The sequence below is a fragment of the Colletotrichum fioriniae genome (genome assembly GCF_027942845.1).
Source record: "Colletotrichum fioriniae strain IMI 355084 chromosome Unknown scaffold_1, whole genome shotgun sequence".
Lineage (NCBI taxonomy): Eukaryota > Fungi > Ascomycota > Sordariomycetes > Glomerellales > Glomerellaceae > Colletotrichum > Colletotrichum fioriniae.
Window position 1 is genome coordinate 4503248 of NW_027076837.1, and position 25137 is coordinate 4528384.

The 25137-nt window shown below is 52.8% G+C and overlaps 7 protein-coding genes across 7 annotated transcripts; 1 reads left to right on the plus strand and 6 right to left on the minus strand.

Moving 5' to 3' along the window:
- Positions 1-453: 453 nt before the first annotated feature.
- On the minus strand, positions 454-1419 carry N0V96_001137 (uncharacterized protein; the record flags this gene model as incomplete). Its single annotated transcript, XM_053199267.2, has 1 exon — positions 454-1419. One exon carries the CDS (start codon positions 1417-1419, stop codon positions 454-456), a length of 966 nt encoding a protein of 321 aa, XP_053043290.2.
- A 513-nt stretch (positions 1420-1932) lies between these two features.
- ARO2 (bifunctional chorismate synthase/riboflavin reductase [NAD(P)H] aro2) lies at positions 1933-3241 on the plus strand (the record flags this gene model as incomplete). The annotated part of the gene is made up of 3 exons (XM_065756142.1): positions 1933-1967; positions 2051-2492; positions 2528-3241. 3 exons carry the CDS (start codon positions 1933-1935, stop codon positions 3239-3241), a joined length of 1191 nt encoding a protein of 396 aa, XP_065615382.1.
- A 161-nt stretch (positions 3242-3402) lies between these two features.
- On the minus strand, positions 3403-4902 carry N0V96_001139 (uncharacterized protein; the record flags this gene model as incomplete). The annotated part of the gene is made up of 3 exons (XM_053199269.2): positions 3403-3653; positions 3717-4653; positions 4714-4902. 3 exons carry the CDS (start codon positions 4900-4902, stop codon positions 3403-3405), a joined length of 1377 nt encoding a protein of 458 aa, XP_053043292.2.
- An 878-nt stretch (positions 4903-5780) lies between these two features.
- Positions 5781-7396, minus strand: agn1_1 (Glucan endo-1,3-alpha-glucosidase agn1; the record flags this gene model as incomplete). The annotated part of the gene is made up of 3 exons (XM_053199270.2): positions 5781-6525; positions 6589-7232; positions 7316-7396. The coding sequence occupies 3 exons, from the start codon at positions 7394-7396 to the stop codon at positions 5781-5783; spliced, it is 1470 nt and encodes a 489-aa protein (XP_053043293.2).
- A 2949-nt stretch (positions 7397-10345) lies between these two features.
- Positions 10346-12953, minus strand: N0V96_001141 (uncharacterized protein; the record flags this gene model as incomplete). Its single annotated transcript, XM_053199271.1, has 5 exons — positions 10346-11767; positions 11824-12093; positions 12143-12288; positions 12677-12811; positions 12893-12953. The coding sequence occupies 5 exons, from the start codon at positions 12951-12953 to the stop codon at positions 10346-10348; spliced, it is 2034 nt and encodes a 677-aa protein (XP_053043294.1).
- A 1010-nt stretch (positions 12954-13963) lies between these two features.
- N0V96_001142 (uncharacterized protein) lies at positions 13964-14522 on the minus strand (the record flags this gene model as incomplete). The annotated part of the gene is made up of 3 exons (XM_053199272.2): positions 13964-14000; positions 14071-14186; positions 14271-14522. The coding sequence occupies 3 exons, from the start codon at positions 14520-14522 to the stop codon at positions 13964-13966; spliced, it is 405 nt and encodes a 134-aa protein (XP_053043295.2).
- A 5174-nt stretch (positions 14523-19696) lies between these two features.
- On the minus strand, positions 19697-20232 carry N0V96_001143 (uncharacterized protein; the record flags this gene model as incomplete). Its single annotated transcript, XM_053199274.2, has 2 exons — positions 19697-19979; positions 20048-20232. The coding sequence occupies 2 exons, from the start codon at positions 20230-20232 to the stop codon at positions 19697-19699; spliced, it is 468 nt and encodes a 155-aa protein (XP_053043297.2).
- Between the last annotated feature and the right edge of the window lie 4905 nt (positions 20233-25137).

Here is a 25137-nt window from a genome sequence, read left to right on the forward strand (position 1 = left end):
CTAAACCCTCTGCGCGGAGACGCTCTGCCCAGTCTGCGACCTCCCAGACCTGGGTGTTGATCATGGAATCCGAGAGCTTGGTCAACCCTTGACTGGAGGACAACCCGGACAGAGAGAGGCTTTGGATGAGGCCGTGGCGGGCTTCAAATGTGAGTTTGAACTAGACGGGGTCAGTCGGCAGTCATGAGTAGATTGGATACATGTTTGAGCATCGTCAAGCGAGATCAACTGGTAACGAAGCGGAGAGACTGCGAATGAAGAGATTTACTCACATTCCCTGGGAGACGAGGACGTTCCCGCGTATCGTCTTCTGATGGATGTGTAGAGAAGGTGAATAGAGGGGTCTGGCCGTATGTCCACTCCCGAGACTGTGAACGCTCATTAGTTCCTGACCTTGTCACCATTTCCATCGTCTATTCCGGTAATCCCAAAGTAGACCGAAGAGACCTAGGACTATCGCCGAATGAAGAAAATGAGCAAAAGCCAGCTTACCTGCAACTCCCTGATCCCTTTCTTGACCTTTTCCTCTCCGAGAGCATCCTTTTCGCCCAGCTCCGCCCGGATGGTGAAGTCACCGTACATCTTTCCGAACTCGTCAATCACCGCATCCTCAAACGTCGACGTGTCGGCGATGCCCACGTTGCGGATGCGCGAGCGCACGCTCTCGACGCCGCGGGCCTTAATGAAGGGTTCCGCGGGAGACCGCAGGAAGCTGCCGATGCGCGGCAGGTTCGGGGACGAGAGGAGACATGTTCCGTGGTGCAGGGAGCGGAGGCGGGTGAGCTTGTACGCCGAGCCGGAGATCTTGAACGTGTTTTCCGCGTTCACATTGGGTTTGCTGCATGATGCCGCTGCTGCGGAGGCGGTGGTATTCGATGCTTTGTCGGAGGTTCCTGAAGAGGAAGGCGGAGGGGGCAGAGTCATGACGATGTCGTGGCGGCAGTTGACGGCGGCGCCCTCAACACCGAGGGAGCGGAGGGCGCGGACGACCATCTCTGCATGGGTGTCGCGGTCAAAGTTTGCGGGCGGGCAGATGACAGAATAATTTACATTGCCCTCATCGTGGAAGACTGTTCCGCCTCCGCTACGGCGGCGGACGAGGTCGATGGCATCTGAAGGGGGTAGAGACTTGAGTAGTGGGAGGTTGACCTCGAGCCACGGGTTCTGGTTGCGGCCAATGACGATGCTAGGGCGATTCGTGTACAGAAAAAGGACGGTCGAGTCAGACGGGGTCGTTTGGAGGAGCTGGTGCTCGATGGAGAGGTTCACGTAGGGGTCGCGGGAGTTTGAGGTGTAGACTTGAGTCTTTGAGGTTGGTGAGGCGGCGAGGGCGGAGAAAAGGCGGGTGTGGCGGCGATTTTGGTGTATTGAGGGTCTGATGCGGAACAGAGTTGCTGGGATGCCGCGAAGTGACAGCATTGTGATGATTTGCGAGATGTATTAGGTGGAAGGGGTCTGCTGATGTTTTCAGATTGACATTTTCATGAGCCCCTATGAAAAGTTTCGTAAGTTCAGACTGTGATCCAAAGAATTAGAGAGTACTTGATGATAAATTGAGAGCAAAACAATGAGTTCAATTCAGTTCGATGAGTTTATGACTGAGGAATGTTGCGTTAAGAATGAACTTACTGCCGTCCGATGGCGGATTGAATGGGTGAGCAAGGCGTTGAGATGAGGTTCTCATTAAATTGCATCTAACAGAGTCCACTTTCTGATTAGGCTGCCCACCCCTGTATGAACAAGACCCACCCGATTAACGGGGCAATTCAACTACATCATAGAAAACCCCTCCACCCCGCAGACTTGGGCCGATTTCTTTCTGTGGTTGACTCACCGAACATCGGCCCAGATAATTTTCCAAACTTACATACCGCTCTCCTCTCCTCTCCTCTCCCACACTCCAATTTCACCCCCTTTATAGCGGTAGCAAAAATGTCAACGTTCGGCAATTACTTCAAGGTCACGACGTGCGTCGCCTCCTCCGACCCAATTTCTCCTGTCCGTCTCTCGTGGCCAATTGTGGACTAACATAAGATGCCCCTCTGCACAGCTACGGCGAGTCCCACGGCAAGTCCGTCGGCGTCATTGTCGATGGCGTCCCGCCCGGCATGGCCCTGACCGAGTCCGATATCCAGCCTCAGCTGAACCGCCGCCGCCCCGGCCAGAGCTCCATCACGACGCCTAGAAACGAGAAGGACCGCGTCGTCATTCAGAGCGGTACCGAGTTCGGTGTCACCCTCGGCACCCCGATTGGCATGCTCGTCCAGAACGAGGACCAGCGCCCCAAGGACTACGGCAACTCCACCATGGACATGTTCCCCCGCCCGTCTCACGCCGATTGGACCTACCTCGAGAAGTACGGCACCAAGGCCTCCTCCGGTGGCGGCCGCTCCTCGGCCCGCGAGACAATTGCCCGCGTCGCCGCCGGCGCCCTCGCCGAGAAGTATCTTCGCGAAGCCTATGGCACCGAGATCACCGCCTTCACCACGAGCGTCGGCAACTGCCACCTCTTCCCCCGACCCCTGAGCACCCGAGCCCCTCAACGAACCCCGCCTTCCTCTCGCTCCTCAACACTGTCGACCGCAAGACCGTCGACCAGTTCCTCCCCGTCCGCTGCCCACACGAGGAGACCAACGAGAAGATGATTGACCTCATCAGCGACTATAAGGCGCGCGACGACAGCATTGGCGGAACCGTCACCTGCGTCATCCGCAACCCGCCCTCCGCGCTCGGCGAGCCCTGCTTCGACAAGCTCGAGGCCTCGCTCGCACACGCTATGCTCAGCATCCCCGCCACAAAGGGCTTCGAAATCGGCTCGGGCTTTGGCGGCTGCGAGATCCCGGGATCTCAGCACAACGACGCCTTCATCAAGGCGCCCGAGTCGGAGCTTCAGGCCGACGCCCAGCGCATGGGTATCCCCCGGTCCAAGTTGACCACCAAGACCAACTACTCTGGCGGCATCCAGGGCGGTATTTCCAACGGCGCGCCTATCTACTTCCGCATCGCCTTCAAGCCCCCCGCGACCATTGGCGTGGACCAGACGACGGCGACCTACGACGGTTCAGAGGAGGGCGTGCTGGCCGCCAAGGGCCGTCACGATCCTTGCGTCGTTCCCCGTGCCATCCCCATCGTTGAGGGTATGGCGGCGATCGTCCTCCTGGACGCGCTCATGGCGCAGCACGCAAGACAGATGACAAAGAGCCTGTTGCCTCCCATTAAGAGAGAGAATGGCAAGGCGTAAGCGGGTTGGAGACTGGTATGTGTTGTAAATAACGGGCACTAAAAGCAAATTCATGATGAGATTCCCCTTTTTCGGTTTGTCAGCGAACAGTCTTTTTTTTTTTTTGTGCAATATCTTGTACGAAGTGAAGTGATACAAGTTGAATGAATGAGTGACTCATCTCACAACTCCTCCGGCATTTGCTCCTGCTGCTTAGCCGCCTTCACTAGGTGAAACTCCTCCTGTCGGCCGTAGACCCATTGCCATCCCTCTTTCTCGCCGGCCCAATACACATCCTCTTCCAGGGCAAACCAGAGGGTCGTGTTTCTTGAAGGCACATAATGCTCAATGAGAAGCTCCACGCTGAACCACATACTACGGATGGCTGCCAATTCACCAGCCGCCGACACGTACTCTTGCATGTTGGTCATTCCTATACGAAGTCAGCGCCGCACCAGATCAATGGTCTTATAACGAAAACATCTAGGCTTCTTACCGATAAGAGGACCAGCAGAATGTCCCCAGTCACCGATTGGGTGTGAGTAGACCCGTCCCTCGATGCCCTCAGCATGCATCTCTCCCAGCGACGCCTTAAGCATCTCGTTGCCCGTTTTGCCGACAGCAATGTTTCGCCTCACGATATCCTGAAGCTTGTTACCCTTCTTCAAGCCGTCTTTCAGATCTTGAGGCACATCGGTCTCGTCAGGACGAAGCACGTATCCGAGATGCTGCGTATCCGTGTTCAGGCCCATGGCCGTCAACCCAAAATCAACATGCAGCATATCCCCGTACTGAATGATTCTCCCTCCCGCACCCTCGTCAACAGTCGTCTCCAACCTCATAGTCCAAGGCAGCGCCTCATCGACAACGCTCACGCTCGGCTGGAACCACGTCGAGAAGTTGTGCGCCAGAATCTCCTCCCGGAACCACCACTCCAGATCCCCCGTCGTCGTCTTCCCCGGCACGACGACCGCCTCGCTGAACCCCTTGGCAATCATCGCCCACGCCGTCTCCATGATCTCCCTGTACTGCGGCATCTTGGACGCAGGCTGGGCCGAGATGAACTCGACGGCGATCTCGGGCTTGACGACCAAGCGCGAGGTCCACTCTCCGCCGAGCCCGGAGGCCATGGCCTGGTACTCGCCCGCGTGCAGGCCGCTGGCGAAGGCGATTTCCGGGTGCGCGTTGACGGCGATGGTGGCTGGGTTCGCGGCTTCGAGCTGGGATTTGAGCGTCGCCCATACGTCTGCAGTCCAGCCTATGATGCACCCGGGTTGCTGTGGGAGGGTGGTGGTGGTGGTGCCGTCAGAGGAGTTGGTGGAGGCGAGGGGCTCGGCGAGGAAGAGGCACGTTGTGCGGCGGCGGGCGGAGAAGGTTGATGCCGGTTTAAGCGACCAGAAGACTGTTTCTTCGGCGTACTCCCGTTGGCTTATCTATTGTCTGTGTCAGCTTCGTCATCTTGCGGAATGAAGTGTGAGTGAGCGAGGGCGAACCAGCCAGGCGTCGACGCCGTGTTTCTTGAGGAGGGCGGGGATGCCCGCCTTGCGCTCGTCAGTCCATGCATCCTGGATGCGGGCTTGCTCGCGGAGAGGCGGTAGAGGATTATATTTTGGCGTTGGATCGCTGGCCACCTGTTGCCAGAACAAAGCGGCGGCCGGGAGTAGTGGTATTAGCCAATGCATTGCGGATCTGTTGATCTCACTAAAAGAGCGAGTTGAGGATGTGTGAGGTTGAAGGGAGGGGTGTTGAGGTTAAAGATAGGATGGAGGATGTGAGATCGGATGACGTCCCGGATGCCCCGTTTGAAGAATGCAGCTCTGAAGTTGAATTACTTGAGCGCGTCGTCTAGTCCCGGAAAGGCAGCTCGATGATCGCAACCTTGGATCCCACGCTGCATGGATGCTGATCCCCGCCCTCGGTGAGTCTGTTCACCGAGATCGGGCATTACGTCGCGCGACTGGAGGCCAAGATTATCGTCAGTGAACACCCGCACTAGATTATTCGTCCTGGGGTTCACGTGCGACATTTTTATATTATTTCCCAACGTGAACGGCGTAGTGGAAGTGTGTTTTTGATCGAGACCTTTTGCTACAAAGCTCTTGCGAAAGCCCATGAAGCTCGTGCTCGTAGGAATTGAGGTGTGTTCTATCTAGTTCTATATAGAGGGGTATTGGTATTGTACATGAAAATTGCCAGTCGAAAATCATAAAGCTTCATAACGCTATCGTTCCTGAACTCGTGCATTAAAATTGTGGATGCGGCAGGATATGCCTATTGAAGTAAACATGAACAGGAGAAGTGAAAATTCGACGCCAAATTGAGACGTTCTGTTGGAAGCATGTGTTAGCCGTTTGCATGATGAACGAGGGCCAAGAAGGCTGTACTTACGAAGTTATGCCCATGTTCGAGACTAGTCAAGTCTGATGCCTCTTTCTGTCTCTAAGCTTCGACTAAGCTCACTGAGATGCCTCGCGGTCGTATTCGCAGTCTCCCGGGGAGGTAGAGACGTTCGAATATTGGTATTTTGGTGTGTCCCAACGCTTTGCAGTCACTGGCCCGTTCACACTACTCCAGCAACAGCCAAGCTGGCGATAGCAACGAAAACGTAAACAAAACCGCTTTGCGAGAGGCTGGGTGCCCCAGAGTCATTGTCACTGGCCGTGGATTGGGGGCCACCTCCCGTCTGCGTGGGTGACGGGCTCGGATCATCGACATGGAGGGCATTTGTGCTGCCCGTCCAGGCGTTCCAGTTGGTCAAGCCACCGGGGCATTCATTGGCAATCGTGCGCCCATCGATCTTGGCGATCTCGGTCCCGTACTTGGTCATGGTGATGACGACGTCGCCGGTGCCCAGAAAGGGGATGCTTCCGTGGTACACGCCCTTGCCGCCGTCAGGGGTTGAGGTCCAGTTGCCCTTCTGTGCGTTGCCCCCAACAGAGACGGTGACCTCTGCAGCGGATGTGAGGAGGGCCGAGTAGAAGATCTTGTCACGGACAACCTGAGCTGCCGTCAGAGTCTCTTGGTCATGTGCGACGGTGTTGGCTGTGGTACCGCCGTCCTTGCAGGAGAGGGCTGGCGAGCCGCGGTACCATGTCATAAGGGCTTCATCCTTGATCGAAGGGGGCACGGCGGCTTTGTAGCTGTCGACGAGGTAGGGGAGGAAGTGACGCCAGCCGTCATGGGGATGGTCGAGGGCGTAGTTGAAGGGGGCTTCGCCAACTTCGAAAGCTTCCATGGCGTTGGTGCGGACCGGCCCGATGTGGTGCGATTCGCCGTAATCGTTCCAGGAGATGATTTGAACGAAGCTGCGAACTGTCAGTTACTCGAATGACAATGGGGAGAAAATGGTTCATCCATGGTTGACTTACGCAGGCATCACATCCATTACTTGGTTCCACCGGTCGTACCAGAGATCATCGCCGCGCCACACCCAGTTCTTGTTGTAGCCAGGCAGGTTGGTGTAAAACCAGGGGGAAACGGGCATCATGTAGGGCTTGCCCTTCAGGGCCCAAGCATAAGCAGCGTCACTCTTATCAGTCATGTCCTGGTCACCAACTGGCCAAGCGTTCCAGCTGAAAAGCCCATCAGCAACGCCTCCTCCTAGTGCCAGTGCGTCCTCGGGAGACACGGAGGACCAGTCGGGGATGAAGAAAGCGCCGGTCTTATTCTTGATCTCGATCCAATCCTCGGCGTTCTCTGTGCCCTCAAAGGTCGAGGCGAGTGGCTTGTCGGCATACTTGAAGTACTCATCGAGCTTGAAGTACTTGTCTGCCATGTCCAGAATGGTCTCCTTGGGCCAGGGCTTGCCCCCGTGGTAGCCGCCGTTGTAGTCGAAGGAGAAGAAGAGCTGGAATCCAACATTCTTGGCGGCGACGAAGGCAGTCTCGAGAGACGAGTTGGTGTTGGGGTCTGTCAGGCCCATGTTGAGGGCGAAAGCGTCGATGTGGGCGTCCTTGGCGATCTTGAAGTCATCTTCGAATTCGCTGAGAGTGTAGTTCTTGGTGTTGATGAGCTGGTGATGAGTGTTAGCAGCTGAGACATGGAAGGATAGAGTCAAAGACCTGGCAGGGATGCCAGCATCAGAGGCGAACATACCATGAAGTGAGCAAAGACGGACGCTGCTTGTACTTGTGTGACTGCGGCCAGAAGGCCGGCGAGACAGGTAGTGAACTTCATCGTCACAGCGAGCAAGAGCTTGCGTGATACGCAGATCAAGTCGTCGATATCAACTTTGATCGACACGGAAATCAGAGTTTACAGATCTTGCAGGAGAACCACAGTGCCACATGGGAGACCAAAGGCCGCGACCGCTGCATTATGTATCGTGGCCTCCTTCACTTGAAGAGGGGGCCATGTCAGGTATGGCTTGCATGTCTACCCATCATGTCGGTTTCTGCCTTGCGAACCGGCCATGGCGACCACGGTACCGCCCCTCTGGCGCTGTACGCCATTGTCCATGATCACACCCCCTGGCATGGCGACAACCTGACTCCATCGCGAGATAGGCAGGTAGGCCAACGGTAGGCGGTACATGCGGCTGGAACTACACGGCCTCAAACTCCCACCGTCAAACAGACAAGCAAGGGGGGGCCTGCTCGTCTCTGACAGGGTTACGAAGGGCGCTTGCCTGATAGGGCTACATGAAAAGAGCAGGGGGCGAGTGCTTTGTGAGACGCCGTTGGATACGTCTCTGAACAAATGGGCTGTGTGGATATCAGTTTCCAATGTCTAAAGTGATTTCTCTGTCTGCTGTGCCATTTTGTGCCTCTTGTGCCTGCTGTGCCGCTGGACGATGGCGCGAAAAGATGCAGCGGGCCAAGCCTGATGATTTGGATAAGGCCGCTTTTGCCGTGGGAAATTGCCTCGCCCGACTCTGCTTACTCTGCATCGTGAGTGCGATGAGTCCGAAGTGTTCTTGCTGGCGGTGAGGGAAATAGCTTTCACGCGGAGTTTGATGCGAAGACGTGAGTAAGAAAGCGGCTGTAAGAGTTCGTGTAGGTTCGTGAACTTGGCGCGATATGTCATCCAAAGTGAAGCCCATCGAAAGCTCCTATTCCTTGCGCTGATCGAATACGAAGTCGAGAGAGATCGACGGCAAAACACGACCCGGGAAACATTTCTGGAGACTGAAAGTAGTAGATCTGCTCAGCGGTACGATGTTTCGGGACCTTCTGGGCCTCTTGTCCTCCTCCTCCTCCAGCAGACACCCATCTTTCCAACTTGGCTTTTACCCTGGACCCTGTCAAGTTGCTCGCCCGACATCTTAAGCTTGTTGAGCCCGCCCAGGATCCTTTTAAGACCAATCATCCGGAGACTGCCGCGCAGCCGGACGTCATGCCGGATCCTACACTAGCGGCTTTCCGCTCACCCATCAAGACACTCACGATCCCTGTCGTCTGACGGCCTACACGTGCGGAATCGGCCGAGCGGCCCCTGTCCGTCACATCAAACCGCTCGTCGACTGAGTGCGTAGACAGCCTAGCAACGGTCTGCCTAACCCAACCTGCAGCTGTGCCTCTAGATTTAAGATTAAATAGGCAAATGCTACGGTTGTTTAGAAGAAAGGTTCCGCTATTACCCAGGTAATTCTTAAGGACCGTGCATCGTCGGATATCTGACATTCAGGGCAAGGATCTATATCGGCAGCAAGGGTTCCGCGATGAATAAACGTATCTGCCCACTATTCCCAGGCAGCACCGGGCAATATTGAGGTCTGTGAGTCTTGAGATACCATGTTGTAGAGGGGCCGGCCTTGCTTAGCCATCTTTTGCAAAGCTTAGCTCTAGTCCACCTTCGTGTCGTCCGTGGCGCCTCGTAGTCGCAGCCAACCACACCGTTGAGACCCGATCGAAACATCTAAAGAGTAAGGGACGTGCATACCGAGCGAGAGGGAACCAGCCTTGTGGGGGGCTTCCTTCGACGTTGAGAACGAGAAGATGTACGGATACCGGAGCCGGCAACGTCATCGGCGGTGGGTTAGTCGACCGTAAGTGTATCGGAATCCCGCCAAATCGCATACACGGAGGGCTGTTTAGTGGCTCTCGTGGCAGCTGTCAGGCTATTTTAGATCGGCAAAGACGGATAACCGGCGGCTTGGATACGGTTTGCACTGGGCTGACGAGACCAAAAACCCCATCTGGGCGTCGCGCTGGTCTCAGACAACGTGCGCTGTCGCCGGCCAATCGTCCGGACTCCCTTAGAGCTGCTTGTGACAGGGGTTTCGTGCTGTACTTCGCACTTTGGACCAACCACACCAACAGACCAGAGGGGGGCAGAAAATCACACCAACACTGGCATGGGTGGATTCTCATGTCGCTGGGCTGTCAGCAAGATATCCGACCGCCTCGGTTATTCATTGCCCCGGGAGCAATCCCAGACGCCAAGGGAGTAAAAGGATAAGCGACTGCATGAGTCTATGGGTACCACAAGAGAAAATTGAGTGAAGAAAAAAGAGGCCAAAAGAGCAAAGCAAAGAGGGAAAAAAGACCATGTTCCAACAGCATGATCGAGAACCTTAAGCCACCCTGATCCCTGTCCCCTGTCCGAATCCACTGTTCTAGACCCTTTGAAGTCGAGTTGCAGCGAGTTGCAGTGACTTAGAGCCACCGATTCGGCCCGCTCTCTTGCGTCTCTAACCAGAAAGCGAAAGTCGTTCACCAGTCAATTCCCAGCCGCTCCTGTTGGTGTCTGTTGTAGCAAACGCGCAAAAAGGCGGAGTCTCGGCTTGCAGATCTGGGTAACCTGTTTAGCCAGGCTCACCTCAACGGTCACGTTATCACCGCAATGGACATAGTTTCATCTATGATGCGCCTCATTCCTTTCAACTGACGACTTGTTGAACCCCGATATCTTCGCCCTTGGACCTCACTCTGAAGGCATCTCGGAGAGTATGTCATAACATGAATCAATTGGACTGCTGTCGTTTTAACGGCGCTAAGTTATTCCATCACAGGGTTTGCTTGGACAACATCGTAACATAAATGTAGTCTCTAGCTAGGTTCCTAGTTGACTGATCCTTCAGCTCAACAATAGAAAACGTCCGCAACTCATCAAAATCTTGTTCCTTCATATTCCAGTCGTATTTTCTGGATCAATGCCTCGACGCTTAGACTATCTGTCTTTGAACTAGAAGTTGGTACCATCGTAACCAGTTCCATCGCCACGGCCACTTCCCGCACGGTTAGTGGTGACATCTGGTTGGGGAATCACCTCATCGGCGTATCGTGGAAGTTCCGACGGGTTGCTGGGGATGGTTACTTCGTTCGTAACGACACTAACCAAGAGATTATTGAGGTTGCTCCTGGCCTGGAGATCACCATTGGCCAATGTAACACGCCAATGGAGGTGCTTCTGCAAGTAGGGGATGACATGCTGCGGCGTAAGACTATCGATTAGGCCAGCAACATATCGCTCGACGAGAGCGAGCGTGAGAGGGACCTGGCCGGTGATTCTCTGTCCTAAAGCACGGCCCTGTTGACAGTTCTTACACGAGGTATTCTCGTCTTGGCCGAACGTGGCAAAGGCACCGACGTGAGAGTGGTTGGTCACATACAACAAGGGAACCGAATCATCAGGGTAACCCAGGAACACGTGGACAACGTAGTTGCCTCCGAGTTCGGCTTTTTCGGCCTTAATGTTGACAAGCCATTCAAGGTACTTGTTGTCGGTACCGATCAAGCTCTTCAGGCCACGATCCTCTGGAAGACTGAAATCGTCGGGCTCATTGGTCTCTTGGAGTGGTTCTTGCTCATCTTGTTCCGCAGCCAGCGAGAAGGTTGAGGCCGAGACTGGAGTGTTTTCGGCCTTCAAATGTGCTTTGGCACGACTCTTGAACTCTTCGGTAGAGGATTTGAAATCTTCCTCACCACTTCTCAAGATGTTGGCAAAAGAGGCAGTCTTACCATACACCCGGTCCAGCTCGTTAAGAATGGACTCCTTGGTAGGAAATTTCCAGGACTGAGTTTCCGGGTAGACGTATCCAAACTCAGTGGTGTATCTGACACCCTCGGACGTCCAAAAAACTTGATTGTCCTTCGTACCGGACTGGGCAAATGGTGCCAGCGGGGTTTTGATGGTCTCCGGGTCACCGGCTTTGACGATGAAGTTACCCCAGCTCTCGCCCGCACGTTGGTCAGTCACATAGGTTGATGGGTCGTTGGGGTTGTCGTGGCAAGCTTGCCAGATAGCAAACAGCCGATCGACGTTGGTGTGATGGAGCCAGAAGATGGGGTCAAACGCGGCAATCGCTGGGTTTCCCATGTGACCACTGCCTCCAGAGTAGGTGTGGATAGCATTATGAATATCTTCAATACTGCCCCATTCGGCGAAGTTGGGCTGACCCGGTTGTCTCGGGGGATTGAATCGGTTGTGGGACGCAGATCCAAAGTCCCGATACGACTGAAGGATGAAGATAACACGCTCCGTCAGATTCTTCCCTCTTGAAGCTTGTTGAGGATCGGTTCCAGAGAAGAACTGTGTCAGTCTCTGGATCATTCTGTCGTTGTTGGGCTGGTCTGGGTAGCGAATGGTGCCTCCGACCCTCGGGAACTAAGAGCGCCGATCAGCATTACGCAGACATGAAGTTGGTCTAAAGATAAAAGTACCTGATTGATGCTCGTATTCGTGCGCGACTCTCGGAATTTGTAGGTTGCCAGTGGGTTTGGATCGATACGAGAATCCTTCTGGTTATTATGGGGACGCTTGACTTGGACCCTAGCTTGGGATGTAGCCTCTGCTGGAAAGACTCCAAGATCAGGCCGAGCCCAGTCCCAGTATGGCATTCTGAAGTCCTTGGCCGCCTTCACATAGTCACTTCGGCGCTCAGTCTCAGCAAACTCATTCGCAACAGCGTTGACATGCTTGTACAACTCGGCCTGAGCCACGTTAGAATATGTCTGTTTGACGGTGGTCAGGGGAGCTTACCTCGAAGAGAGCAAGGTATGGACGGTGCCAGGTAAGAAAGAGGATCGAGCTATGAGTACAGAATCCGCCGAAATCATTGTCGACTCTGACCATCTTGTTGTTCCAGCCCCTGTCTGGCCACTTCTTGTACGGAAGCCCATGGATGCCTGCTGGTGTCAGAACCATACAATCCTCATTCCATCTCCCAGTTCCCAGTGCACTTCTCTAATCGGACGAGAACGTCACAAAATGATGAGAATGAGACATGGAGACGTTCAAGAACAGGATTCTATAGCTCATTTAAGCAAAAAGCAAAAGATGACTCCTCGACGGGGAATTGAACCCCGGTCCCCTGCGAATCGTTGTCAGGGAATAATTCCCCAATGACAAGCAGATATCCTCACCACTAGACTATCGGGGAAGTGTGGATGTGAGCATCCAGTGATAGTTGGTTGGGAGCCTCGTCCTACTTGCCCTACACATAGTCTAGGGGTGGGTGACGAGGTATGACCGGGGCCACTGTACTGTCGGGGGTTGGTGGATGTTGACACAGACTGAAAAACTTGTACTTGCCAGCAATCTCGAAGAAGGAGAGAGGCGAGTCCTCCTTCACCGAGTTTTGGAACCTCTCCAAGCCTAAGAGATACAAATTCCACTGATCAGGGTGGTCCTTGATCATGTCGCGGACTTCTATGCGCACAGGTGGTTTGGCTTTCAGGTGTGAGCTATGTATCATAAAAGTGGAATTTGCCAGTTGACAGGAAAACATACCTGGATTGTCTGCCTTGATGCCGCGGACAAGCACGGGTCCCTCAGTTCCATCTGAAGACATGATGAGAGAAAAGTGAATCTGACGATTGATGATTTTAGGTATGAGAATATAGAAGATAACCCCTCAGTAAATGGCTATCAGATACTCAGGACATGGCTTATATATGGTTGCCGGCAAGTCATACATACTTCTATGTACACAAGATTGCAACATCTTTGCCAAGTTTCAGGCAGAAGTGCTGCCTGTAAAATGTTCTTCAGATTCGTAATGGTGGCGCATATCAGCATAAGATATCTCTTGTTCGGGAAAGAAGTCAGAACGACAGAGTAAGCATGGGGCGCTCAGCCAGCCATGGCGTCTCAGCTGCTTTCAGTCTTGCGGCAAAGAGCCAATGATAGATTCACTGGATCACTCACCGAGATGACGGGCAGATACGATAGGCTACTTTCTAAAACATCCAGCCACCGTATTTCCTGGGCAGCAGCTCACCTCGGGCTCATTTTAGGCGATGAATTGTTTGTCAGGTTGTTCCTGCTGATGTCTAGGCCAAGACTGATCAGCTTTGTGGGTGTAAGCGAAGGTTGCATGTATAGAGAACAAGTAGGAGGTCATCTTCTGTGGCTTGAAACTTGTGAACGACAGCAATCATAATATAACTCGGATGATATCCAAGTTTATCATTAAGCCCATTTCCATCCATCTTTCTTCGTCGCGCCAAAATTTCGAGAAACCCCGTCATGCAGAAATGGGGTGTGCAAATAAGTATGAAATATGCTCAAAGCTATTCTTTAAATTAGATTTTCTACTCGCATAATTTGTACCGTTGTGTTGCAGAGTCATGACTTAGGACTTAGTCGGCTCAAGTCTGCTGTCATAGGCACATGTATTGACGGGTTCCACTTATACGCCTCAGAGATAAATTTGTTCAAAGAGTGAGAATGATCCTATAGTACTAAGTAGATGAGAAGTTTCTGGTATACATATATCAGGCGAATGAAGGAAGAGAAAGACAATACAGGCGCGGGATCAAAAGAGAGAGAGAGAGAGAGAGAGCGACCAGGTCCGCCTGGTTATTTCCCCATGCAGCTGCCAGCATTGGGGTCGGAACTATAAGACGCGTGTCAGCAAGAATTCTTTTGGGGTTACCGTGAAGATAAGGGGCCGAGGACGAACTTACGCGTATTCCCAATTCCAATAGGATGTCCTGCCTCCTCTATAACAATTATAGGCCTCCTTCGACAGCCCAGACATGCATTCGGCTTGTCCTAGAACTTGATTGCCGCTGTTCAGGTTCTATAAATACATGTTAGAATACCTTCCTTGGAATCAAAAGCAGAAAGCGAGATCTAGACTGCAAGACATCGCTGTGTAACCTACCTTGATGGAAAAGTCCCACTTCAAGCCGTCCTGCTCCTGCATGCAGAATGTCCGACTCTCCTCACCGACGAAAGCCTCTTTAGCTGCACCGGCTATTGCCATGCAGACAAGAGAAAGGCGGTCCGCACCCACGGCTGTAACCTTCTGCTTGAGCCATGTGCCATAGTGGCCGATCATGCCTTTGGGGAAACAATCGGCATTGACACCGGATCCGGCAATCGCCATAACGGCAAGAAAAGTAGTGGGCTTCATATTGTTGAGAGTGAAGTTATTGAGCCAAAAACGAGGGGATTTTCTCGATGAGATGAGTGGATGAGAGACACATTGACAAAGAGAGGGGGAGATGACATAGGATAAGAACTTATATAGATACGAGTGCTCACTACGTGGACTCGGACTGATTCGAGATAAGATGTTCCTGGGATAGTAATTTTCCAGCTATTCTTGGTTTCTGTGGGATGACTGCGCCATCCAAGAGCGACCATCCTCAAACATCAGACAAACTAGTAGATGCAGATGATTTTGCCGCCTCGATCTCGTGGTGCGTGCGGAGTTGGACAAGGGTGATGTCTATGTTATCGCACTCAAAGCGGAACATTTCTTTTGCTGCCTGATAGTCAATCAACTGTGAAGTAAAATCAACGAAAAAAGTTTGACGCTGGACCTCTCTTGGCTCCAAGCGTCTTTGCTGTGATGATTGTCGATCTGGTGATAAGCTGGATTGGCAAACACATAATTACGAAGCCCACAGCAAACCAACCTCACTTAAGCGAAGATATAGTCTTGACTAAGCAAACAACGAAGTATTGAATTTCCTTTGTTCAGAGGTTTCATGGCTTAAACGCATGAGCCTGTCGTTCTGCCAGTATTGATTGCGAGTTTTCTTCTCAACTGTTTGCCTCGGCTGCTTGATAGATTGCATTCATTGTTGTTTATCACGATGTTAAGTAAAGTCGTATTTGCTCCTCGCTACCTCCGGCTCATATCGGCATACACATCGCCAGATCATTGCCCAGTTTGCACGCTTAAGCCAATGCGTGACTTGAGAAGTCGATGGTTACTTCTTCGATTGCAAATTGGTTAGAGTAACTTTACCCGCCGTGCCACAAACTATTCCGGGATGCAGGCTTTTGTGTTGGTCCCTTCACTCGGAGCCTCACTGAAAGATGAAGTTTGTGTCACTACGCATGTAACATGTTAATCTCAGAGAGGCAAAGACATCAGATGAACACATCAAGACCAAAATTTTGCGGGATGCTTTCAACCCAAGACAACATGATGCATACACGCACAAACAACGCTGTTTGGGTGTTGACTTCATATCTCCTGACCCTCATGTGTCGTCCAGAAATGACGCTTCCAGGAGTTTCAATCCCTCGAACGGGAATGAAATCCGTGTCTCAAGGTCAAAAGAACGAGGCATTCAAGGATAGGCGTGCGAAGGTGCAGGTCTGAGGACTCAGAACACAAATTGGGAACTTGAGGAATTGGTATCTGTTCGGTCAAATCTCAGCCGGCGGAAGTTTCCCGACTGGAGCACCTCTATCTGGGATGAGATTATCGGAGCTACGGCATCGGCCGTGAAACCTCAACTATATAATATGCTCTGGTTCCCAAGAACCTTGAGGTAGTGTCACGACAGAACTACAGCATCATCTACCTCATCGCCAATATTACCTGTATCACCCGATCTCTTCAGAAGATTACGATATGCAGTTCTTCAAAATCTTTATTCGCCATGTCTTGTGCCTCTCCCTGGCACTAGCAGGCGTTATCGACGACCGTAGTACCCGGAGTATCGCCAGTGGTACCGAGGACCAGAAACTGAAGAGAACCGTGTCGGAGCTAGCCATTACCACCCCAAACAGCGACGAAATGCTGCTCGACTCAATCAACACTGGAAGGGCCACTTTTGCCAAACTGATTGTCGGATCCGGAGAAAGGCAAGATGGCATCTCGAACTCGCTACGTGATGGCGAATCACAGTAAGTACATGAAGTGACTAGGAGAGGCTGTTAAAAGCTTCAGTCGAACCTTGTCTTCGAGGTACAAATTACTGACTCGCTCTTTTTCTTGGGCTCACTAGAACGACGGACGTCGAGATCCGTGAAGTTGCCCTCAATCTCACCGGAAGGGCTGACCCTCCAGCCATGACTGACTCATTTGCGTACTGCGTGAGTAAATGGATTCTCTTGACGTGTCAGAAACATCAGCTATAGCACTTCTCATCGTAATCTGCTCGCCTCTCTCCTTGAGAGAAGTTTCCCATGAACCATGATTACCCCTCTGGCTAACACCGCAATTCACAGGTCAACTGCGTGTGGGTGTGTAAGGTCGCCACCGAGACTATGCGCTGGACCGAAGCAAGACAATTCCACGAGTGAGCCGAGTTCAACATATACCTACCTTGGACCACACATGAAACATGTAGCTGACGCAGTTTTAGATGTTTCTGGTTGAAATGTTTTGCTGGATCAAATGCCTGTGCGAAACAGCTGTTGGCTTGGTCCCAAATAATTGGTGGCATAAGTGAATTCCCGTCCGCCGAGCAGTTCGCACAGGCTTGGAATCAGTTTTGGCGTCCAATGTATGAACCCCTTAAGCAGATGACGATGGAAGAAGAATAGTACTTCGCACCAGTCGAGTTCTCAACAGAGCGTCACTTTGGCTATGTGGGCTCTTTAATGGCACGATGCAGAGAACTGTTGAAGTGGCTCTTGCAGTAGTCGACGGAAGTCGATGTCCCGGCGCGATAAGTAATAGGATTGGCAGACACGGAGATCCTAAGCTTTTGGTGGCTTCGTTCATACGAGGTCCAGAGTTATTATGGTTTTTTTTCTTCCAGAAGAGTAGTAGCAATTGATCTCGGTCTTAACTTGGCATATCTATCGGGCTCGAGGGGCCTGATGGCAGATGCTTCACCTTGGATGTCAGATAATAGGTAACGTAGCTTATTATCGAGATGACCCCATTGGGAAATCAAGCTGTATCTCTACATTATTCGAAGATGCAGGACCTAGAGTGATGATATAGTACGGACGCTCAAATCAAGATTCAAGACGGATTGGTTGGTTCTAATTCGAGACTTTTGAAGCCGTCCAAGGCTGCGAAAGAAACGGGACTCTTATTGCCATTTAGACCTTCTCATATCCATCAACTATATAAACAGTGAGCCCGTACAAGTACCTTATGTCCATGCAGTCCTATGTGGGCGCAGTCACTTACCCCAGGTACCGACGGTGGTGCAGTCCACGATAGCAAACACGAACGCTGTTGAGGAGAATTATATGGGTCGCCACATTGTGAGATCCGAGAGAAGAGGTCTTCACGATAACCACATGTTGTACCCAGCGGGCCTGAGCTTCCCATGAGTTCTTTTATCCCCAGTACAACGTTCAGTTTACTGCCGCTGGGTTCGAGAACATTGCCAGAACAACTCACAGTTGCGCCTTCGATGCGGACCTAACGAGGTGATGAGGTGGCCCCAATCGGTTGTCAGGGTTGGCTGTTAGAGCCACAGGTGAGAAGCGATGGTAGTCATCTGTTAGAAATACGCCGTAGACAAGGGGCTGATGATCCCGAGACTGTCGACGTGGCTCGGACCCGCGCCCCGCTCGTCGATGTCGTCAGCTGCCGCCGGGAGCGGACCGGCGGGCGGCGGGCGGGCATGCGCGAGAGGCTAGCTGAGACTGTTGATGACGAGGCTCGTCTGCTTCGCCGCGAGAGTAGAGAAACGTTGTGCTGGCCTTTGGAATGTTCACTACCCCACGGGACCACCGGCATCTTGGTTGAGTTGACGTTATCGGGAAATGGTGTAAGCCTATCATCAAGGTTATTTCTTTGTGCCGACGCGCTGATAAGCATGACTTCGGAAGGGGGCGTTTCTAGGCTGATGGGAATGTAGAACACCAGCTTAGGGGCGAAGGGAAGGGCGTCGATCGGGAAGAGTATTGGTTGCAGGGCGAGAGGACACTAACGAAGGGGACCAAGGGAGACATCGGCAGACAGCAAGTGGCGTCGAGGGCGGGACTGAAGAAAGTGAGGGCAATGTCTCGGGTTTTGTAAAGCATGGCGATGGACCACATGCACACGTCTGTCGTGCGACGCGCACTTACAACGGGTTGTGGGCGGTGATCGTGAGAAATACTAATAAGGTGACGAAGCTTCGTTCAGTTGGCCCTCGTTGTTGCGTAATCACAGACATTCGGTATATATACTATGAAGTTCATTGCTCTAAGCTAATGAATCGTAACGCTTGCATCTGACGCGAGGGATGATCCGGGCACAGTGGGCTCCGACTAATACTATCACAATCATTACCCGGGACCCCTGACGAAAGCCACGCGAGAAAGACAACCGCAACTGTGTGGGGGCTTACCCGCTACGGTGGGATATATCCGTACGTGTTTCGAAACATTTTCTGGGGAATGCTGAGAACATGTGTGGGTAACCTCGAAACAGAGTTCGGATGGAAAGAAAAGATCGACATTGACAGCGACCCATTTGCGCGGCGTCATGGGATAACGTGCCCCGTCCGGCGAGGGGCCTCCGTGGGGGACGGGTATCACGCAATCTGCGGCTCGATTAACGTTTGAGGAGTCAAAACTTGCGGCTTAAACTCGCACAGAATCTTTATAGATCCTATTGACATGGGAACTGAATCAAAAGAAATCAACGAAGAAAAGAAGTAATGAGTAAGGCTAGGGATAAGCAATAAATGCTCACTTACCCTTCCTTTCGGACAAGACTCAATTGTGTAAAACATGGTTCGCGAATAAGTAAGTGAGGCTGGTCAGAGACATGCCATCTGGGACTGATGGATACCTCTTGTCATTACGGCTGCCTTGTCTCATTCGATGAGTGCCCTGTCTCAAGCATCGACAGCCGTAAAACGTGAAAGCACCTCAATGCTCGAGCATCCATCAGCAATCGTTAAGTCATCAGGCAGTGTTTTGCGAAGTTAGGAAGAATTAGTCTTAATTATTACACATGAATGTGAATATCATAACAGTGACAGACTAATGCCAGCCAGAGCTGGTTGTCATGTCTGCCATCAAACCGGTCATTAACATTTTTCCTTCGTCATAAATCCATCCAAACCACAAGACCCTTCGAATATCGCCCGCTTCCCAAGGCTCATACGTGTCGGAACAGGCAAAAGTGTGATGAAGGCTACAAGCAGGGTCCCAAAGAGATTGAATGAATGAGTGATCAAGTCCATTGAATTCGTAATCGAGGGGATCTCTGCGAAATTCAGGAGACGGCGGCGGTGACCGTGCGTTCCTATACAAGCTCGACTGGGGCCTCCTCCCACAGTCTCATGCCTTTTCCCTCCCTCATTATTGAGCCTCGAGAAACTGACGAATGGCCTTTCTCATCCCCTTAACCTTTCCATCTTCACGTCGAATGAGACGTTTACAAGTCTGTCATGAGTCAGCATCATGAAACCTTCTGCTAGCTGGAATATATGGCAAGAACTCACCCTCGCAGTAGTCAACAGTGGTAGTGACAGTGACGGTGGGCTTGGGCGCAGTGGTGGTGACAGCGGTGATGCCCCAGCAAGCGCAGGCGGAGGAGTAAGCAGCAGAGTCACCGCATGAGGAGGCGTATGCGGGAATGAGGGTAGGGAGAGCGGTGACCTGGCGGTTGGCGATCTCGCCGTTGCGGCGGAGACGGGCGGGAGCGGCAGTGACGGTAACGGTGACGGTGCTGGATGAAGAGAGTTAGTTTACAACAAATCACCAAGCAATTACACTGATGGAGAGGTGTCGACATACGTAGGGGAGGGGGTGACGGTGGCCTGCATGAAGGAAGAGCAGTCGGCCTGGCGGGAGGTGATGGGCAGGAGGCCGTCACGGGTACCGGTGACCTGACGGTTGCAGTTGTTGCCGGCGCAGGCGCGCTTCTCGACGACGGAGCCGAGAGCCAAGCTGACGAGGGAGAAGATGACGGCGGCCTTCATTTTGACGGTTGGAGGAGACGATCGACTGAGGTCCTAAGAGATGGATGGGAGTTGATTGGATGGATCTGGTAGGAAGTCGGTGGATGAGGGAAGGGGAAAGGAGGGAGGCAAAGGGAATGGTTACATGGAGACGGAGGCACCGTGATATATATCCGTGAGATGCGGGATGGGACCTCGACTGGTGTTGGGACTTGGTGGTGGACGGGTTCGAGTTGGACTGGGGGAGCCGGGTCCCATGCTCCTCGCAGATGGGGACTAACAGAACTGGGACGCAGAAGCGAGCAAGTTTGGTACAGCAAACAGCCAGCCAGCCAGCCGGCCGGTTCAATACGAACCGCAGCAGCCACAAAAGCAGCGGAGTTCACCCGCCCATTCTGAGCAGCGCCCAGAAGAGGCGGCGATAGGAAGGGCGGGTCATCGACCGGGACCTGGGATGAACCGACAGGGGTGGGAGGGTGGTTATTCCAGGAGCCACGGGCAGCGAGCATCGTGGGTTTACCAAAGAGACATATTGGGGAGCTAGGCACCCCCGGTACAGTGACACCCTGTTCCTGAGAGCTAGACAGGACCAGGGGTCGAAAGAGGGGGAGCCTGTAGGGAAACATGGAAAAGCGAGGAAGAAGCGAACCGCAGTAGCTCCAGCCCGTTCAGCCCATCTCCTGGCGAAGGTTGCAATTCCCACCTATCAGCAGGCTGAACATCCGCATGAGGCAGGTTGGGAAAGCGTGTGGACAGGCGGCGAACAGCAGGAACATGAAAAGATGCGCATCGCAGGCGTAGCGTGCGAAGTAGCGCAGTGTATCCGCAGCAAAGGTTGGCCCATGAGTTTGGGGCCGAGACCGTGAGAAAAGGTACCTCTTAGCTGACAAGCAAGGCCAAGAGTGACATTTGATCTCGAAAGCTAGTATTCCGATGAGAAACAAAACGCGTGTATTCTTCTCCTCCCCCTCGTGGGAACCTCGAGATTGATTTTCCACGCCCCCTTGCCCGCGCTATTACGGTGGGGGAAGCTGGTCTGATCCGGCTTAGCCCTATATTGACGTCGGGAATTCCTGGGGAGCCTATGGATAATGCCTAGGGACGACGCTTGTTGCCTCGCCGAGAGACAAAGGGCGAGGATCACATTCTGGGTCAACTTCGCGGCCGGATACAAGGGATGTTACCTGGGGAGGTATGTTGGGCAAACGCCTTGATTCTCATCGACGCTATCGAAATCTGCACAACGCGCGGCTTAGCTGGTGGGCATCTATGGCCGATTTGCAATTGGCAGTAATGACACAGCGAGAGTCAGATTGTGGCTGTTGTCTTTGCTATTCTGGTGTCGTAGAAGAATTCATGGCGTTCTCAGCTGTATCCTGGATTTGAGGCGGCAGCGGGCGACGGAAGCAATAGGTGCGGAGGCGATTGGCAGAGAGACGCCGAGGTGTGACGGTACGGATAGACCATCCGTTCAGGCGCGAGCTAGACTTTGCTGTACGGCTACAAAGTGTTATGACTACAGGCAAACAACACAAGAGAAAGCCTACCAGTCATCGAGCTATTCCTTACTTCAAACTTCTTGGTCTGCCAGTGCCGGGGGAGCTGACCAGACTCCTGGGATTACAGAAGCAACACGCTGTTGGAAGCATTCTTAATTACCCGTCAATATCGTGCCCTAGTAGCGTTTTGATGAGTGAACTGTTTGATGGCGCAGCCGGAGACGAAGCATAGATCTGGACTGCTGTGCCTCAGTTCAACACCGTCTCGGAACTGGTCGTAGTCTGAACAGGAACGCGGGGGAATCCGATACGCAGAAGGGAAATGAGGAGAAGTGAAGCAAAGAAACGGTAAGTCTAGGTATGCAGGCAAGGTCATGGGAGTTACATGGACACTATAAGTTCAATGTCTGTGACCGTATGACAGGACGGGGAGCGAAAGCAAAGTCAAGAGCGAAGAATAGTGCAGAGAGAAAGAAAAAAGGAAGAGCCCAAGTTTGGATAGGAGTCGTTAGTGGCAGGGAACCCGCCAATTGGAACGCGTCGCTAAAGGGCCGCGCCGCCGAGCTGCATTGGCGATAATGTTGTCGGTGATGATCCGATGCGACTCTCGGCCACCATCTCGCTCTTTCTCTCTCTTCAAACCGTACATTGGCATCCATGGGGGACAATCTTAGTCATGAATAAGTTCGTTGGCATAAAAATCTCATAACCTGCACTGCTTTAGAATTCTTGAATCTCTTCAAGGCCTCTTGGCCTCAATCGGTAGTTGACTGAAGATAGGCCAACCAACCCGAGGCACGAATAGTTTGACCTCACCCGCGCGGTACAATCGCTCATAGCACTTCAGCCCGGAAGATTCGTTCTCGTGTACAAAGTCTAACTAGGCGATGACCTGGACCTGTCAACCGCCCTGCCCATCAGCCCATGGTGTGGAGGGGGGGATGTTCCCCCTACCGATAGCCGGAGATGGCCATGCAATGGGGCGATGGCGGAAAGGGCACTCCACGAAGCTTTTATGCTTATGAGTTGTGCTTGCGCACTACCCACCTCAGGTGGTCCGCCGTCCAGTCGGCGCAGGACAGAGCTATCGAAAGCATCAGCGTCGCAAGCCGAGACCCATGACATCGAACACACTGTACACCCCCGTTCGCCATGCGACGGTTGGCAAGCGTTCACCTGGGCAAAAGGCCTGGCAAAGACCCAGAATAGAGGTTGGCAGCACCGTAGCTCCCTTGCGCTGTAACCCTGACCCCATCTCTGCTGGCAGCCTCTGCTGACCGACCAACAGCGCAAATTACGGTATCGCCGTCAACGTCCACAGTTGTTGGTCCCTGTTAGTCATTCATAGAAACTGGCTCAGGCCTTCAGCTTATCGAGAGACACTACCCGTACACAGAAGATTGACCAAAATGTCTGTGCCTAAACACACCAAGAGTGCCCGTCGACCTGGTCGGCGCCATTCCCGAGCCGGAGGCTGGCTATCAGCAACGAATACAGCATAGTCTCCCACTCTTCCCAACGGCCAAACGGCGCCAGGAACGCGCCGCTCGATCTCATCGGCGCTGGCCGTTGCGACAAGGTAAATTCAACTTCCCTCTTTGCCTACTATCGCCGCCCAATGCTCCTCTATCATCAACAGATAGTCAGATACCAAACCGGCACACCTCGAGTCATCGGCTGCGGCCTTCCAACGATAACTACTCGTAGAGAGCGAGAAGCGGCGGGAGCCAAAAAGCTAATCAACAGGGGGAATCCCCCGATACAAGCAGCCCGCTTCACCGAAAGAGGCAGCTGGAGCAATTGGGGGGCGTGCCCAGCGAGGTGGTGGAGGCTGGTTCGTTGGTCCCGCGCCGGCTGGGGCCTTTTGCTGGACTAAGCTTCCCAATTTCCACCGTTCCCGAATTTTCCTTCCAATTTTTTTTCTTTTTCTTTCTCGAGCTTTTTAAGCATCATTATCTTTCCTTACTTTGCAAGGAAGGCTGTTGATGTTGTTTTGATTGAACTTCCTTCTTGTGTGGCACGTGGCAACAGAAGTTTGATCCATCAACTCAGACGACTATTTACACTCGTCCAGCCGATGACTTGAATAACCCAGGATCAAGTATTTAGGCTCTCATTCTCCTTTCCAGTCGCCACTCGATCGTCTCTGTCCCCTGGCCCAACTCCATCAATAAGGCTAGTCCCCATCGGCGCATCATTCCCGTTTACAGCCTAAGGTCAACCAAGAAGCCCACCCGTTCCATCTCCGGCCCGCCGAGCTGTGAGAAACGAAAGAGAAGGAGTCAAAGAGATGAAAAAGCTAGAGCCAACTTTTCCAGTCGTTTAGGGCACATGTCCACCTCTCGGCCGCTGGACTAGGCTCTGGTAGCACGTGTAGACCTTGGTGACTTCCGCTGCCCTAGGAAGCGAGGTGGGTTCCTCTCGGTGAATGGGGAAAATGGAAAAGTCCAGCACCTTGGCGGACAAAGGCACGGCGGCACGTTGTCGCTATCGCGAAGCTCACTGCTCTATTCACCGTTGGCCGTCGTTACCCCTGCCTCTCCCATTCTCCAGGTTTAAATCCTTAGAAAGATACGTGTGTATCCTGGGAGATTGCTTCAGACTCTCACCCACGTTGCTAGTCTCAATCATGCTCTCGCTTGCGCTCTTCCCGATGCCGGGACTCTGAATAATGTTGGCCTCCTCGGGATGGCATGTATAGACATTGAAAACTTCTCTTCCGTCAAGCCGAGATACACAAGTCCTGGGGCAACCTCCCGGCCTAGAAACGCCACGTGCCAAATTGAAGTACTTTTTTTCTCTCTCTTGCTTTGAAGTCCTAATCAAGAGCTTGCTACCCAGTTCAAGATACCTGGCTTTCGTGCCCCTAACGCCGCGATGCTAGAGTCCAGGTAGCCAATCCATCAATACACCAACACCGGCTTCGACTTCATCTTCCCCTGCGCAAGGGTCAAGTGCATCCAACAAGAAGCACGCCGTTCCTCCTAGTAAACAAGCTCACTTTATCCGGCCGTGATATTCATTCCCCCTCTCTTCCAAGTTTTCCTTTTCCCCTCAGCAGCTTCCCCAGGATATTTCTTCGGACATCAAATCTCCGCGAAGCAAAATCTTGCCCTCTCTTGACCGTCAACCCTGAATCCCCCATCCCCAGCTTCTTTCCCCGCCCATCACCGCTGTTCCCCAGCCCTTGAACCACGAGCGTGCACCTCCCCGCACCGTCCCTCCTCACCGACATGTATCTAGTACCTATCCTGCTATCCCCGGTGCGGACTCCGCCCCGTCTAAGCAACGTGCGTCCTTCTCCCAGGGGGTTGATCAAGGCCGCATCTGATTGACGGAGGAGTCTGCCCCGAGGTCTAGTCTCCTTCTTCGCCTTCTTGCTTCGACTCCAAATCCACGGTCCGCGGAAGAAGTCACGTAGATTCTC